This window comes from Rhipicephalus microplus, chromosome 6, assembly GCF_043290135.1.
Source record: "Rhipicephalus microplus isolate Deutch F79 chromosome 6, USDA_Rmic, whole genome shotgun sequence".
Lineage (NCBI taxonomy): Eukaryota > Metazoa > Arthropoda > Arachnida > Ixodida > Ixodidae > Rhipicephalus > Rhipicephalus microplus.
Window position 1 is genome coordinate 70,922,889 of NC_134705.1, and position 16,277 is coordinate 70,939,165.

The 16,277-nt window shown below is 57.5% G+C and overlaps 1 protein-coding gene across 1 annotated transcript; it reads right to left on the reverse strand.

The window, feature by feature from the left end:
* Positions 1–3,038: 3,038 nt before the first annotated feature.
* LOC142765890 (uncharacterized) lies at positions 3,039–9,125 on the reverse strand. The gene is made up of 3 exons (XM_075867696.1): positions 8,828–9,125; positions 7,302–8,764; positions 3,039–3,332 (listed from the first exon to the last, which is right to left on the reverse strand). Exons 1-3 carry the CDS (start codon positions 9,123–9,125, stop codon positions 3,039–3,041), a joined length of 2,055 nt encoding a protein of 684 aa, XP_075723811.1.
* Between the last annotated feature and the right edge of the window lie 7,152 nt (positions 9,126–16,277).

Genomic DNA, 16,277 nt, shown 5'->3' on the forward strand with positions numbered 1-16,277 from the left:
TGCCGCGGCCGTCAAACCTGTGCAAAGTTTAGTTCGCACGAACACGCTACAGACAAATGTGAAGAAGCTACTACCCACTTCCCGAACTGCGGTGGTGGTCACCCTGCTTACTCTCGCAGATGCCCTACATGGAAACATGAAAAAGAAGTACTCACACTGAAAATAAATGAAAACATCTCGTTTAGTGAGGCTGGAGGGTCCTTAGTTCGCGGAGGTGGCACAAAAAGGGCCAGTGCCAATAAAGTCCACGGCGCCTGCACGTACCACACAAAGTGGGCGAGCGGCAGCGCTATTCACCCCCCTCAGTGTAATTAGCACAGGCTCCTCCGCCACCGAAAGGCTTCAGGCCTCCGGACCTGAAGCCGCAGGGCCTTCTGTGTCTACAGATAGCCATAAGACCCCCGTGCCTGCACGCGTGAACCGCAAGCAGGCATCCAGCACCTCGTCCGAAGTGATGGACACAACAGCAAGTTCAATGGTGTCTTCAGCGCCGAAGGACTGGCGCGGCTCTTTGGAGCGCGCCAAAAAATAAAAAATCATTACGGGGCCTGACAAGGGTTTTTGACTTAACGCAATACTTCTTTAGTACACACAGCACTCGGTTACACTCATATTGGATACACAAATAATACAATGGAACGTCAGAGGACTGCTTACAAACCTCGACGATATCCAGGAACTCTTACACAAACATTCGCCAAAAAGCGCTGTGTGTTCAAGAGACACACTTAAATTTCAGAAACACCAATTTTCTATGTCAATATGTAATATTCAGAAAGAACTGCAATGACGCTATAGCGTCATCTGGTGGTGTGGCCATTATAGTTGACTAGGGCATAGCATGTACACATCTACCGCTACAAACATCCCTTGAGGCAGGGGCTGTTCGAGCAGTTCTTTTGAACAAACTTGTCAGCATCTGCTGTCTTTACATACCCCCACAGTTCTTTCTCGAAAAACACAAATTCCAGTCACTGATACATAGACTACTAGAACCTTATGTGGTTGTAATGAAAATATTCTTTATCGGTGCCAAGGTTCGTCAACGCTTCTTTTGCGTGTCGTGCGAGGAGAAATGGACTTTGAGATGAAACTGTAACAACACACACCACGTTTATGACAGAGCACGAAAGAAAAACATAGAACACAGAACCAGAAAAACCTTGAAGCCGAATAAGTAACAAAACTGTATGATTGAACGATAAAACAAATGAACGCGAGTTCAAGGCGCAGAGTTCCAAAACCTCACAATTAGAGGCGGCCTCCGACGAACGCCGAGGTGCAGGGCAGGAGGCGGCGACAGGCAATCGGAAGCTGGGTGCGTCTCGATGTGTGACGCTATGGTGACGATGACGCTTGGCGGAGTAGGGGCGTGGGTACTACTACGGAGCAGTCAACCCGCATCGGAGACGCGATGCTCCATGCGTGTAAATGGCCAGCCCGTCCAGCGAACAGCTTGCGCCGAGACGCGATGCTCGGCGCAACCATGACCATTAGCCAGGCCACAAACGTTGCTGTGCCGAACTCTGACCACGGAGATGCCTCGCCGAGATCCGCGCAGTCCTCAGCAAGGAAGAGAACAGCAGGCCAGGCCGCGCCCCGAGATGCAGTACTCGTGCCGGCAACGTCACTCCAGCTGGTAGTTGGACGGCAGTAGCATGGACAGCCGCATTCCCTGGCCGGAACCTGGATCGCCCGCGTCCGACGCTTCGGCCCGCTGTCTCCCGTCTGCCGCTGTATCGGCTCATCCCCAGCCACAAAGCTTACCGCCACGTAATGGTCACACGTGGCCCAATCGTGGCACGCCACCTCTATGGGCCACCACAGGTCATCAGCTGATTGGCTGACCTCACGCGCACAGTTGGCTCAAAATCCCACGCGCCTTGCCCCGCACTTCCGTCGTTGTCATCGTTTTCTTCACTCATCGCAGTGGTCCTTGGGGACTTGAATGCACACAATGGCAGTCTCAAGGGATAACCTGTGGCAAGGTTTCTCCACGTACCCGCAGCGTAGGCACCTTTTGTGAGCTGCGGGCACCTACGTTCTGGTGCCGTTCAGGGGGAGGAGATTTAGCCGGCCTCGGTGGATGAAGCGCCACTCCTTGAAGCAAGTGTAGCGGCCGGACCTCATGAAGTGGAAACTGGCGGGGTCCGCCGCTACACATGCCATCGCCTTGCCTTGGGATGGCTTCTCCTGGAGAGAATGGTCCCAGTCCTGGTTGAGGATGGCCCGAAGGATCTTCATGAGCTTGTTGCGGTTCCGCGCTGACACCGTGGCTTTTCCGCAGGTGATGCGGGCGCCCCGGTCCAGAAGCTCCCAGGTGATGGACAGGCGACGGGAGGCTTTGCGTGCCTCCGTCTAGACAGATTGCAGCTGGGTCGCACTCTGCCGGACGTCGCCCTCCGTTTCGCCTGAGAGGTAGGCCTCGATGTCGTCCGTGTCCGCCGGTCACCTCAGCCACCTCGACACCACCCGGTAGAGCTCCTCCCTCGCTCGCTCCCGGACATCCAGGTCAGTCGACCACAGGAGCTTGAGGGCCCCGTCCACTCGGCAGATGTCGCTGAGCTCCGCCGCAAGAAAGATCCCTGCAGTGCCGGCATGTGCGCTCCCGTACACATACTCGTTTGACGCTCTGGCTGGCACGTACAGTCTTCTTAATCAGCGGGCGAAGCTCCTCGTCCAGGCGATGCCACTCTCCTTTGCTGGCAAAGGCCACCCGCATGGTGAATTTGAGGGCTGGATACAAAAAGGTTTTAATGGAATCCAGTCTCTGCCATGGGGTGAGCATGGAGGAGAGCAGCCGTCTGCCGAGATGGATGGCCTCGTCGACCGTTGTCTGGTTCGGTAGTACCTGAAATCTCACAGGACGCCCCAGGAACCGGTGCCCCTCGAAGTCCGCCAGTGCCGGGACCGGGACGCTCCCCGCGGTGAAAGTGGTGAGCCATGTGCTCACCGGGTAGCGCCCGGACAGGTGGAGGGTCCGGCACTTGGCAGGCTTCAGTCGCAGCCCGAGCGGGTTCGAAAGGGCCGTCACCACGTTAAGGCGGCGCCAAGGGGGCGGGATCCCCGGCGAGCAGCGTCAGATCATCGGCGTAGGCAAGGATGTTGTGTTGCCTACCGCCTCCCTGCACCGCTCTGATGATGGCGTCCACTACGAGGTTCAACAGCAGGCTGCTCAGGGGACAGCCTTGGTGTAGGCCCGTTCCGATGGTGATGGGCTCCATGGTGCCGTCAGCTGCCACGACACAAATGGTTTTGGCGTGGTAGAGTTCCTCCACGATCTCCGCGAAGGGCTCCCCCGCGCCGGTGCCGTGGACAGCGTCGACGAGGGCCTGATGGGCGACCAAACCGAAAGCGTTGGCATAACCAAGGAACCCCACAAACAGCTGCTATCCTCGTGTCCTGGCGTCATCCAGGCGTCCCTGCAGCACGAAGTTGTGTTCGAACACCCTATCGTGCAGCAGGAAGCCCTCCTCACACCTGGACAGTATCGCATGGTCGCCCAACCACCGCTGCAGCCGAGTGATGAGACACCCGGCATACAGTTTGGCGATCGTTCAACCAAGGGCAATGGGTCGTCAGTTTGTGGGGTCCTCACGGTCGCCCTTCTTGTGTATCAGGATCGTCCTTGTCGACTTCCAGCTCCGGGGTGTGCGGTGGTATTTGAGGCAGACGTTGAATACCGCCACAAGGTACCGCCCTTCAGGGTCCCCGAAAACCGAGAGCGGTTAGTAATGTAAAATTGGGGCGACCAACTTGCCTTCTCTCAGGAAGAAGAATTTCGTGTGCCAGCGGCAGAGGAACATCTCTCCGCTGGCCTCGAGTTCCTGAGTTAGGAGCTCCCACATCAGCCTTCTAATATGCGTAATGGCGGGTGGCGCCGCCCGATCTGGCTGTCGCCGCGCTTCCGCGAGCGAGCGGCGCTGCCACACAACGAAAAGAGTACAGGCGGTCACAAGCCGTGCAAACGCGCCCTTGTTGCGTTTGTTACCTGGTGGGGGGCGGACCCCAAAGGTATGCGCTATTATGCGCCAGACAGGCCGCGCGGCCTGTCTGGCCGCACAAGTGCCGTAACCCACCGCATCGACACCGGCGACGCCAGTCCACTTCACAAACGCCCTTATCGCGTGTCACGTGCTGAGCGCCAAGTAATATAGACGGAGGTCGAGAAAATGCTCAGTAAAGACGTCATTGAGCCGTCATCGAGTCCTTGGGCCTCCTCTGTGGTCTTAGTTAAAAAGAAGGACAACACCTGGCGTTTTTGCGTCGACTATCGCCACCTGAATCGGATCACCAAGAAGGACGTTTATCCTTTACCTCGAATCGATGATGCGCTCGACTGCCTCTACGGCGCCAACTATTTCTCGTCCCTTGACCTTCGATCCGGATACTGGCAAATTTCGGTCGACGACCGCGACCGCGAGAAGACGGCATTCATCACACCCGACGGCCTTTACCAATTCAAGGTCATGCCTTTTGGTTTGTGCAATGCCCCGGCTACTTTTGAACGTATGATGGACTCTCTTCTTCGCGGTTTCAAATGGTCGACCTGCCTCTGCTATCTGGATGATGTAATAGTTTTCTCGCCCTCCTTCGAAAGCCACCTGTCTCGTCTCTCGGCAATTCTTGACGTTTTTCGTTGCGCTGGTTTTCAACTCAATTCGTCAAAATGCTCATTTGGACGTCGGCAGATTAGACTACTCGGCCACCTTGTTGACGCCACTGGTGTTCACACCGACCCTGACAAAGTCCGTGCAGTCCGAGAATTCCCGGTTCCGCGTTCCACACAAAACGTTCGCAGTTTTATTGGGCTCTGCTCATACTTCCGCCGCTTTGTCTTCAATTTCGCGGATATTGCTAGGCCCCTCACGGATCTCCTCAAAAAGAATGTGGCATTTTCTTGGGGAAGGGACCAAGAACATTCCTTCGCGTCTCTAATTACCGCCCTCACATCACCACCTGTGTTGGCTCATTTTGATCCAGCGGCTCGAACAGAGCTTCGCACCGATGCAAGCGGCCATGGCATTGGTGCTATACTCGCTCAGATACAGAATGGCACCAACCGTGTGATAGCCTACGCTAGCCGTCTTTTGTCGCAAGCGGAACAAAATTCTTCCATCACTGAGCGGGAATGCTTAGCCCTCGTTTGGGCTATTGCGAAATTCCGTCCGTACTTATACGGACGTCCGTTCGCAGTCATCACGGACCATCATGCGCTTGGCTGGCTGTCGACGCTTAAGGACCCTACAGGAAGACTCGGCCGATGGGCACTTAGAATACAGGAGTACACGTTCTCGGTTGTTTACAAATTTGGAAAGCTGCACAGCGATGCTGATTGCTTATCCCGGCACCCTGTTGATCCACCTAGCTCCACTGATTTGGAATCCGATGCCTGCGTTTTAGCCATCACTGACTTTCTGAACGTGGCTGACGAACAGCGCCAAGATCCATCGCTGCTCAGCATCATTGACCGCCTTCAATCGCGTCATGCTGACCCTTCTCTTAGCAGATACCTGCTTCAAGACAACGTTTTGTACCGCCGCAACTTACACCCCGACGGCGCCGAACTTTTACTCGTCGTACCGCATCACCTGCGAAAGGAAGTTCTGCGACAATTCCACGACGCTCCAACTTCTGGACATCTAGGAGTCTCCAGAACTTACGACCGCATTCGACGACGAGTATTCTGGAAGGGTCTGTACCGCTCTGTTCGCCGTTACGTCACATCTTGTGACCTCTGCCAGCGCCGAAAGAAGCCTACGACTCCCCCTGCCGGTCTAATTCAACCTATTGAAGTCCCAGCCGAGCCATTTTATCGAGTGGGGTTGGACTTGCTAGGCCCTTTTCCTACTTCTACAACTGGAAATAAATGGATTGCAGTGGCCACAGACTATGCCACTCGGTATGCAATCACTCGAGCGCTACCAACCAGCTGCGCAACCGACGTTGCCGACTTCCTGCTGTACGACATTATTCTCCAGCACGGCGCTCCGACTCACCTGCTCACAGACCGTGGTCGCTACTTTCTATCTCGTGTGGTCGATGATCTACTCCGATCTTGTGCTACCCGTCACAACTTCACCACATCTTACCACCCTCAGACTAACGGCCTTACGGAGCGACTAAACCACACATTGACGGACATGCTTTCCATGTACGTATCTACCGACCACACTGATTGGGACATAGCTCTTCCGTTCGTAACCTTCGCCTATAACTCGTCGCGTCATGAAACAGCGGGCTACTCCCCTTTTTATCTACTCTACGGACGTCATCCCTTACTGCCCTTCGACACACTGCTTTCATCAGACCACCCATCCTCCACCTCGTACGCTCAGGATGCAATCACCCGGGCCTTGACGGCACGCGCGGTAGCTCGCGCTTGGTTATCGTCGTCACAGACAGCACAGAAGTCCCTTTATGACCGTCGACATAGAGATGCCGTTTTTTCTGCGCGATCTCTTGTTCTCCTGGGGCTCCCAACTCGACGCGTTGGCCTCTGCGAGAAACTACTATCGCGATACGCTGGGCCCTACCGAGTCATTCGTCATGTCACACCTGTGACCTACGAGATTGCCGCTACCACAAACTCATCAGCTGCTGCACCCAGAACGGAAGTAGTCCACGTTTCTCGTCTCAAGCCGAGACGGTTCCTTACGTGCCGGGGTGATGATACGTGTATGGAACTGCCGCCCGACACAGCTGAATTGGCACTCAAATGAAGAAGACGACAACGTGGTTGTTGTGGGTTGAACTCTCGAGCTTCTCCCGTTGGCCTGCTTGACTGTGCGCTCTCTAAGCCGTTAGCAAGACCAGCTCTCTGTGAATAAATTTTCCCCGTAACAATATTTTAGATCCAAATAGGATCCGTATCAGATATTAGGCTGATAAGAACACATAGCTTTTTTTGATATTTCATGGGGCTGTAGGTGAATGAGTCCGTATAAAGACATGGGTTTCGTAAGAGAATTCTCGCGACGAGGTACGACGGAGACGTGGCACAACGCGGCCGAGAAAAACGCGGCGCGTGACAATGAAAAGCGTCGCGTAGCAGGACAGGAATTTGTTCACAAAGGGGCAAGCACGCACACCCGTGTTAGTTCTTCATGCAAAAGCTTATATGGACGCGAGTCAGTTAGTGGCTTTGACGTAAGTGTTCTTGGTATATTCAGCGAGATGCTGCGATTACCTCACTTACGCAAAGCTTCTTGAAAAGGCGCAAGTAGGGGCGCGAACAAATGCGACCGAGCACACGATCGTTCGCTGAGTCCCATCCGCCGAGGGCACCCACGATGACCCACGACGGTGACCCGTTGATACCGGCGAGGGAGAAACGCCGCCACCGGCTCGTAATGAGCCAGTTTGGCGTTGCGGGCGTTCTCAAAGGCGTGCGGCGTATTCTCGAAGGGGCACGTGACGTCGATGACGATTGCCTCTTCGCCACGTACCAGGACGAGATCCGGACGCAGGCCCGTGTCTCTGACGGCCTGGTTCTTTAAGGCCGCCGTGAACTCGCGGGAGGCGGCGGTCCGGACGCGATCCACGATGGCGTTGCGGCGGGCCTGGTAGAGCGCACTGCGAGGCATGTGGTGGCACACCACATGCGGCAGCGTCTCCCTCAGGTAGCCGCAGACGCGGTGCCGCTGGTCCCTGTCCGGTGCGCCCCACATGCGAGCGCCGTTGAGGGGTAGGAGATTAAGGCGGGCCCTGTGCACAAACCGCCAGTCTGCGAAGGAGGTGAAGGCGCCTGTCCACATGAAGTGAGAGCTGGCTCGATCAGCCGCCATGCAGGCCAGCACCTTCCCCTGGTTGGGGAGGTCGTGCAGGGCCCGGTCCCGTTCGGTGGCCAGCACCTCTCGTAACGTGCGCATTACGCGGCACCGGTGCTGTGGGGTGATCGTAGCGCCGCCGTAGGTGAGCCGGACACCGCCAGGATCCAAGGTCACGGTGACGTTGTAGCAGCGGGACGCTTTTCGGGCGTTCCCCCATACGGATCGCAGTTGGGTGGCCGGGACCCGGAACCCGTCTCCAAGCGACCCCCCGACGTAGGCCTCCAGCTCAGCGCGGGTGACCTCCCAGCCGAGGCGGGCAGTGGCGATTGCGTAAGCGTCGTCCAAGGCCATCTGCCGCAGCTCGGTGTCGGGGGACGTAAGAAGCTTGAAGCCAGAGTCGATGTGGCAGAGGTCGCTAAGCTTCGCCGCAACCGGGATCCCGACTGAACCACCGGAGGAGGATCCGTAGATGTAGTTCGTCGGTGCGTTGGCGGGCAGGTAAAGCGTCCGCTTTACCAGCGGCCGAATGGCATCGTCCAATCGGCGCAAGTCCGTTGTAGACAGGACTCCGCATCGCATCGGGAAGTAGAAAACCGGGTAGAGAAAGGTCCGGAGGGCATCCAGACACTGCCACGGCGCCAACATCGACGACATGATCGCCCGGGCTTGGGCAATGGCGGATTCGACGACAGAACCGGAGCCAGAGGGGATCCGAAAGTCTATGGGATGTACAAGGTACCGCTGCGGCTCGAAGTCGGGCAGTACCAAGATGGGGACGCCAGAGACTCTGAACTCTGTCGGGCGCATCCCCACAGGTGTCGATCCAACCATGTGGAAAGACACGCACTTGGACGGCTTCAAGGCCAGGCCCAAGGACGCTGCGAGTGTCTCGATTCGATCGATGCGCTGCGGGAGTCTGCGCGGAGTCGAGGCCGGGGGAGTCGGTTCGTCCGTGTAGGCAAGGATCTTGGGGTCAGAACCACCACCATGCACTGTGCGTATGACCGGGTCGATCACAGAGTTCAAGAGGATTCCACTCAATGGGCAACCCTAACGTAGCCCGGCCAGGATCGGGATAGGATCGGTGGTTCCCTCGGCCGCCAAGATACAGGTGCTGTTATCCGTGTACCAGTCGCCGATTACCTCCGCACTCTTGGAGCCGGCGCAAGCCCCACGCAGGGCGTCGAGCAAAGCCTGGTGCAGGACTGAGCCAAACGCGTTGTTAAAGTCCATCAGCGCCGCACACAGGTCGATACCTCCCGACCGGGCGATGTCGAGCCTCCGCTGTAGGATATAGTTAAGTTCGAACACGCCATCGTGCGGAAGGAAGCCCTTCTGGCACTTCGACAACATGGCTTGTTCGATCATCCAGGCCTGGAGCCGGCCTGCAAGTCAATTGGCATAAAGCTTCAATGCCGTGCAGCCGAGGGCTATGGGCCAGAGTTCGACGGGACTTGCGGATCCCCCCTCTTGAAGATGAGGACGGTCCCCGTCGTCCTCCAGGAGACCGGCGTTCGGCAGTGGTGGAGGCAGGCGTTGAACAACGCTGTAAAAAACCGCGCCTCCAGGTCGACCATTCGCCAGTGGTGATAGGTTAGACGGTCTGCCCCGGAAGCCGTGCTCTCTGACTTGCGCAGGCGCCCGTACACCTCATCTGTCGAGAAGTTCGACGTGTCGACGCCCGCCGGAGCCGGATCGCGTCCAAGAAGCAGGGTAGAGTCGGCTTGGGGGGCCGAACACGTTTGCCCCCAGTGATCCTGTAAGTCCTGCAGCAGGATGGCACACGTCTGTGGCGGTTTCTCCAGGGTGAGTCGTACTGCGTGTCGACGGTTGCGGCGGTACAGCCGCTGGATGTCGATCGCGTTCGATGGGTCGGGCTGGTGGCGTTGGCGACCAGGACGCACTGGCGGAAGACGCACCGCCTCGACAGCCAAGGTGATGGCCCGCGTCCAGGCTTCCTCGCATTGGGCGCACGACTCGTCAGAGGGCGGGTCCCGCAACAAGGAGTGGAGCAGGCATGCCTGGTCCTCGAGGAGGCGCGTGTGGTCCGGCGGCATCCGGAGGATCGCGTTGTCGGACTCGGGCTGCTCCTGTACTTCGTCGGGATCCGCCGCGGCCTCGTCCACGGACGCGGGTGGCGACGGGGAAGAACGACCGGGGAGGACCCGGCATCGAGCGGCGGCGAAGACAGCGCGACGTCGTAGGAGAGCATGTTGTCGTCGTCGTCGTGCAGAAGATACGCGGCATCGCCAATGGTTGAAGCCGCTGACGAGCCGCGCGAAGCGGCAGACGCGCCATTCGACGACGACGAAGGCCCGAAGTCGTACAGGACCAGGGCTTGGCTGGCGGACGACGAGGGTCTTAGCGACGCAAGATCTGGCGACCGTGGTGACCCGGGAACGGGCGAGTCCACGGGAACGCCGGCAGGTGTCAGGACCCCGATGTGTGGCGTCGGTGTGGACATGCCTCCGGCGTCGCGCAAGGGCTGCTCGGAGGGGACCGGGCATGCGGCAGGAGATGGTACCTGCAAACCGGAGACAGAGGCCGAGCCCACAGACCTCGGCGAACCGCTGGAAGAAATGTACTGGAAGGCAGACAGTTCGCCGATCGACGCGGGCGAAGAGGCCCCCGACCTGGCGGCCGGAGACTACGAGGGCAGCACCGAATGTGCGGCGTCAAAGGCGATAGGCCTATGAGGCGTCGCGAAGCCTGGGGTGCCTCTCGCGGCGAGGAAGAATCCGAGAAGGACGAGGAAGTGTCGGGCGATGAAGTGCTGACGTGGCGCAGACGCCGGGCAGGCGCGCGCTCGCGAGCGGCGCCAGATGGCCCAGCCCAGTCAACGTTGCGTCAAAAGGTGGTTTGCCAGGCCGCGCTTTGTCGTAAAAGTGGCATCGCAGACGCCACAGCGACGGCGAGGCGTCTCTGTCGAAGGCACGAGCGTGGCCGTGGCCAAACAACAGTGGTACGAGGGCTGGGACGTGAGCGGCGAGTCGCACACCGAGCACACGTAGATTAGATCGTTCACACGAACGCCGTGATCGCATTCTACGTGGTGGCGCACCGACTGCACGCGACACGTCCAAATGACCCCGCTGTACTTATGCTGCAGTCGCCGACCGGACACTGCGGCTCCGCCGGGGCCGGGAGGTAGACCCACAGAACGTCGCCGTCCAGCATTGGCTGGCGTGGTTGCACCGGGACCGTAGGTTGTGGAGACGCCGGTGCTTCGGAACCAGCCGATTCCAACGAGGACGACGCAGTTGACGCTGGCGATGAAGGGCCCGCCGCGTGGGAGTCCGGAGTCCCGCGCCGAGGTCGCTGAGAAGGCGGTGGTGCCGGGGAGCAGGAAGGAGCAGAAGCGTGGCGCCGCCTGGCACGATGACCCCTTGAGGAACTCGGGCGGGCAGGATTCATGTTGGCGGGACCGGTGGGCAGCAGGACCGGACGGCAGCAGTGGGGCCAGGCAGGACCATGTGGGCCTGGCGGCGGGCGACAACGGCGATGCGGTCACGACGGTGACCGTACCCCGATGACGTTGTCAGCAGGTGGTGACGACCGGGCCGGGCATGCAGCAGGCGGCAGGCGAAGAGCCAGGCAAAGAAATGAGCGGTTGACTCTCACCGACCGCCGTCCAGCATCCGGAGTTGGCAGGGGCAGCCAGGACGTCCAAGGCCTCCAAGGTCAGCAGGTCCGCCACTCCAAACGTCGAGGAACGGGTAGCGCCACCAGTCAGCAGCAGCAGCAGGTGCCCCTCCGCAAGGGCAGGCGCAGCCAGGAACGCCGCCTTCCCTGGGTGGCCGGGTCCCCGGGAAAGAACGCTTCTCGACCGAGGGCCAGCGGATCAAAGTGTCTCAGCCATTAGGCTGATAAGAACAGAATTTTTATTGATACTTAGTACACAAACAACATAAATGGTTACAGAACATAACAAGAAACGGCAATAAAAGGTGTATAAATAAAAACAGGTAGCAAAAAGGCTAAAAAAGTGTTAGTAGTTTTAGTATGAATAAAAGTGTATAACAATAAAATACGCGGTATCGCTTGTCGAATGAAAAGAACCATTTACAACACACCTATGTGGCTGCGGTAAATGTTCGTAGAGGCGGCGATCGTGTCTGAAACGCAAAGTTTTTTCATGATCCGCAGGCAGCTCTTGGAGCAAAATCTGCGGCAGACACGATCGTTGGCCGGATCCCACGAGCCGAGGCAGCCAACGACGATGGCGTCGACGGAGACGCGCTGGAACCGCTGGAGGAGATGACGCTGTAAAGGAGCGTACTTCTCATCCTTGACCCTCCGAGCCTCCTGGAATGCCTGCATGCGGCGTTCGGAACCACCCGTCTCCTACAACAAGGAGAAGTTTATTTAACTCCAAACATGTATACTCAGGTCACTGACTTATACATAATACTCAGCCGGCACTTCGGCTGGTCACAATAGTTTGGCGCGATCATTGGAGCGCCGCGTTACAGGAACAACACGTATGTGAATAGGCGCGCCTGAACGGGAAAACAATACATATGCAGTCATTTTAACAGGCTCTCCCACGCCCGACTCGCAAATTAACATGCAAGTGTGTACACTATGCACCCGGCCTACATAAAATAAATACATGCAACATTTATTAAATTTATACAATGCTACGCAGTGAGCGCTCTGCGCCGCGCAGCGGCGCTGCGCAGGGCAAGCACATTGCAGCGCGGTCGTGTGCGCATCTGCTCAAAACAGGATAAAGCTTGTTCGTTTATCGAGGGAGCAGTTAGGCTCCTGCGTGATACCCTATGTATCGCTCATTTGAAGAAAAGGGTGGGAGGTGGTGGGGAGGGGGGCCTCGGACGGCGGTCCGGAACTAAAAAAAAAAAGGTGGGAGGGGGGGGGGTGTCAGTAGGGGATGATCGGGGAAACGAGCTTTCCGTTTCTCAAAAAGAAAAACTTGGTGTGCCAGCGGCGCAAAAACTTTTCCTCCCCGCCAGCTTCTAGCGCTTCGGACAGGAATGCCCACACCATCAAGCGAATGTTCGCTACTACCGGAAATGCCGCCCTCACTGGCGAGCGGCGCGCTTCCGCGAGGGAGCGACGCTTCCAAATCGCGAAGAGCGTGCATGCCACGACCAGTTTAGCGAAGGCGCCTTTGTTTCGCCTGAGATAGGGGGGAGGGCGGATGCGGAAACATCGTGCGATGATGCGCCACACAGGCTTGGCGGCCGTGCAATCAACTAGGGCGTGTTTCTGCGTTTCCGTTTCGCGGCAATTCGGGCAACGCGCGTTCGGGACGATGCCGAGTTTGTGCAGGCGCTGCCGCGTTGGCAGCACGTTATACGCCTTCTGCCACGCAAAGTCATGGGTCGCCTTTGGCTGGCCGTGGAAGGTTGTTGGCAGGGCTCGAAGAGCGTTTCTGGCCACCGTTTTCTCCTCGTCGGATAGTTGGGCGCGGTTGAGGGCTTCCGCGATTCGGGTGGGCGGGTCGGCGTCAACGTCGCAGTCTGGCGTCTCTTTGGTAAGCATGCGCATCGTCGCTGATGCTGTCCTGTAGAAATGCGAGGGTATTTCTGCGTGTGGCCCGGAGTGTCTGCTTGCGCCCAACCAACTATTTGTTGCGCCACTCCAGTATAGGAGCAGGCCTCTCCCGAGGTAATCGCCCGCTTGGAAGAGGGAGCGCGCCGTCTTCACAGCGAGGATTTTGCTTAGGGTGAGGGCGTGCGGTAGCCCAAGCCCCCCCTCTGTCACAGCCATCTGTAGGAGGCTTCGCCGCACCGGTGGAGGTTTGTGGTTCCAAAGGAATGCGTTTAGCATCTTGTTGATCTGGGTTGCCACTTTCACAGGCATGACAGCAACCCGGCTCGTGTAGAGGGCTAGTGCGCAAACACACGTTTTCGCGGCGAGAGCCTTCTCATGAATGGACAGACTGTGCCGGCTCGCTCTTTCGATGAAGTGGCGAGCCCTGTCTAGGACTCGCGTCCACGTTGTCACCGCCACTCCCTCGCATGTGTAGTAAATGCCCAGCACTTTCACCGTAGATACGATGCTGATTTCTCCGATTGCCTCGGCGGGGAAGCCACCGAACAGGAGGGCCTTACTCTTGGCTTCGTTCAGCAAGGCGCCCGATATTCCTGCATAGGTGCTGAAGATCCGACGGAAGTGCTCCATACTGCTTGGGTTCCGGACGAACAGGGAGACGTCGTCAGCGTATGCTAACACCTTTAGTTCGTCAGAGCCCGTCAGGGGTAGGCCTCTAAACTGCGGGTCACATGCGAGGTTTGTAAGTAGGGGTTCCAGTGACAGGATGAAGAGCGTCGGGCCCAACGGGCACCCCTGTCTTATTCCGCGCGTGTATTGGAATCCAGCCGACTCGGACCCGTTGACTACGACGCTGCCTCTCAGATCTTTATACAGGAGTTCTAGTATAGAGACGAAGTCCGCTGGGAGGCCGAAATGACGGAGCATTTCGAACAGGTATGCATGCCGCACCCTGTCGAAGGCCTTCGCCTGGTCCAGCGACAAGAAGGCTCCCTTAATTTTCTTTGCTGCGGCGAACTCGAATGCGTCTCTTGTGAGCGAAAGATTCGCAAACATAGATCTGCCTGGCACAGCGCAGGTCTGGTGCGGGGCTACCATGTCTGGGAGGAAGAGTTTGAGCCGATTGTTGACTATGGTTGCCACGATTTTATAGTCAACATTAAGAAGGGTAATCGGACGCCAAGACGCCGGGTCACATGGGGGGGCTCCGTCTTTCAAGATCAGGACGATCCGTCCGTGGCGGAAAGAGTCCGGCTTCACCCGTTGCTTGAGAACCAGGTTTACAACCTCAAGGAGGTGATTACCAAGAGTCTCAAGAAAAGCAACATAGAAAGCAGCCGTGAGGCCGTCTGTTCCTGGGGCAGAAGTTGGGGGCATGGTGCCTAAGGCGCAACGAAGCTCCTCAATCGTTGCTTCGCCACACAAAGTCGTGTAGTCAGCCTCGTCCAAGCGCCGGAGATTCCTGCAGAGATCGCTTGTTGCTCTTGGTAGCCCAGGTTCACAGGGCTCAGTCTGCTGGAAGGCCGACCTGAAGTGGTCCCGGAAGATGGCTGCAATCTCGGCCTGGTCTTCTGTGATCGTCCCGTCAGGACGCCTGGCCTCAGTGATCTTTGAGCAGCCATTCCCGTTCACCTCCCACAGATCGACTTCCGTTGTGTCTGCCGCGGTACTCTGCGTCGCCTTTGGCCTCCGCGTCAACTCTTGTAGGAGTCTGCCGTACTGGACCTCCAAGGCCCCAAGGTAGTCTTTTGTGCAGGCAGTTAGGGTGTCGGCACCTTCGATTATTCTCTTCCTCCGCAGAAGCTCATTCATTTCTCTGGTTATTCTTTTTTTTCGTTTCCTGCCCTCTCTTTGCAGGAGCCCTTTCCACACATTCTTCAGGTGGTCCCAGACTTCAGGGGTGACCTGGGGGGCTTCTTTCAGCGAGTTTGCGATGAGGACCTGAAGAATCGGGGCGCAAGTTTTGTCAGCCAACAGCGCCGAGTCGAGTCGCCAGCGCGTGCTGCCGGTAGGAAGACCGGGCGTTCCCTTGACCGTTGTGAGGACTGGGGCATGGTCAGTTTGCCCTTGCAGGAAGTCCGGCAGGGCTAGGACTTCGCACGACATAATGGAGGGGAGGAGGAAGTCCGGGACGTAAGCCCGGTCGATCCTGCTTGCCGTGGTTCTTGATGACCGGGTGGGAACGAAGGTGTCATCGTGGAGATGGACCCATACATCCGTGAGCCGCAGGTGCCGAAGGATCTTCACCAGTTCTTTGGCGTGGTAGGTTGATCCCCCTCGGCCTGGACCCCGGATGTCTCTCGTCGAGTCAACCACGCAGTTGAAGTCACCAAGAATCACGTGTGGCAGAGGATCGGTTAGGCATTCATGGAGTTCCTTAAAAAATGAATTTGTATCCGCGCGCGTCACTGGGGCGTATACGTTCGTAAAACGGACTCTCCTTCCGTCCACGTATATGTCTAGCATGATCGAGCGGCCATTTGCTGAAAAAATACAGTGGGAGCCCTGCCGGTAGCGACCCGAAACGAAAATGACCCCGACACCACAGGACCTGGCAGTCGTCAAGGAGAAAAAGGCATCAGTGTGGCACGAACGCCGGAAATTAACCACGTCTAAGGGAGACCTGAAGTTGGTCTCTTGGACGAAAAGTATGTCTATGTCCTGACCTTGGGCAAAGGATAAGACCTGGCGTTGTTTGTCCCTGTCTCGGAACCCACGGACGTTCCAGGTGGCAAACTTAAGCGACGGCATCTCCGATGGCTGCGCGCACAGCTGAGTGAAGGTAAAGAGCCAGCTGAGAGCAGGCAAAAAAAACTAGGGAGGCATTGTTAGGGGGACAAACGCCTAGGCTGTTGAGCAGAACGGGCTCGCGTGTTTTTCGTCGGTGCGGTGATCGCCTGTTTAACAGCACGCAAGCGTCAAATGTAAACAAGCGTGACGTCACGCGCTGCCGCGATAGCGAAAGAGTGCGAAAGCGCGTGTGTGCCT

Coding starts and splice junctions, on each gene's coding strand:
- LOC142765890 (XM_075867696.1), bottom strand. CDS start 9,125: ATGTTGTCGAAGTGCCAGAAGGGCTTCCTTCCGCACGATGGCGTGTTC. Junction 8,765..8,827: donor CCCGATCCTGGCCGGGCTAC/GTTAGGGTTGCC, acceptor TCATACGCACAG/TGCATGGTGGTGGTTCTGAC. Junction 3,333..7,301: donor GGTATCAACGGGTCACCGTC/GTGGGTCATCGT, acceptor GTCGCCCATCAG/GCCCTCGTCGACGCTGTCCA.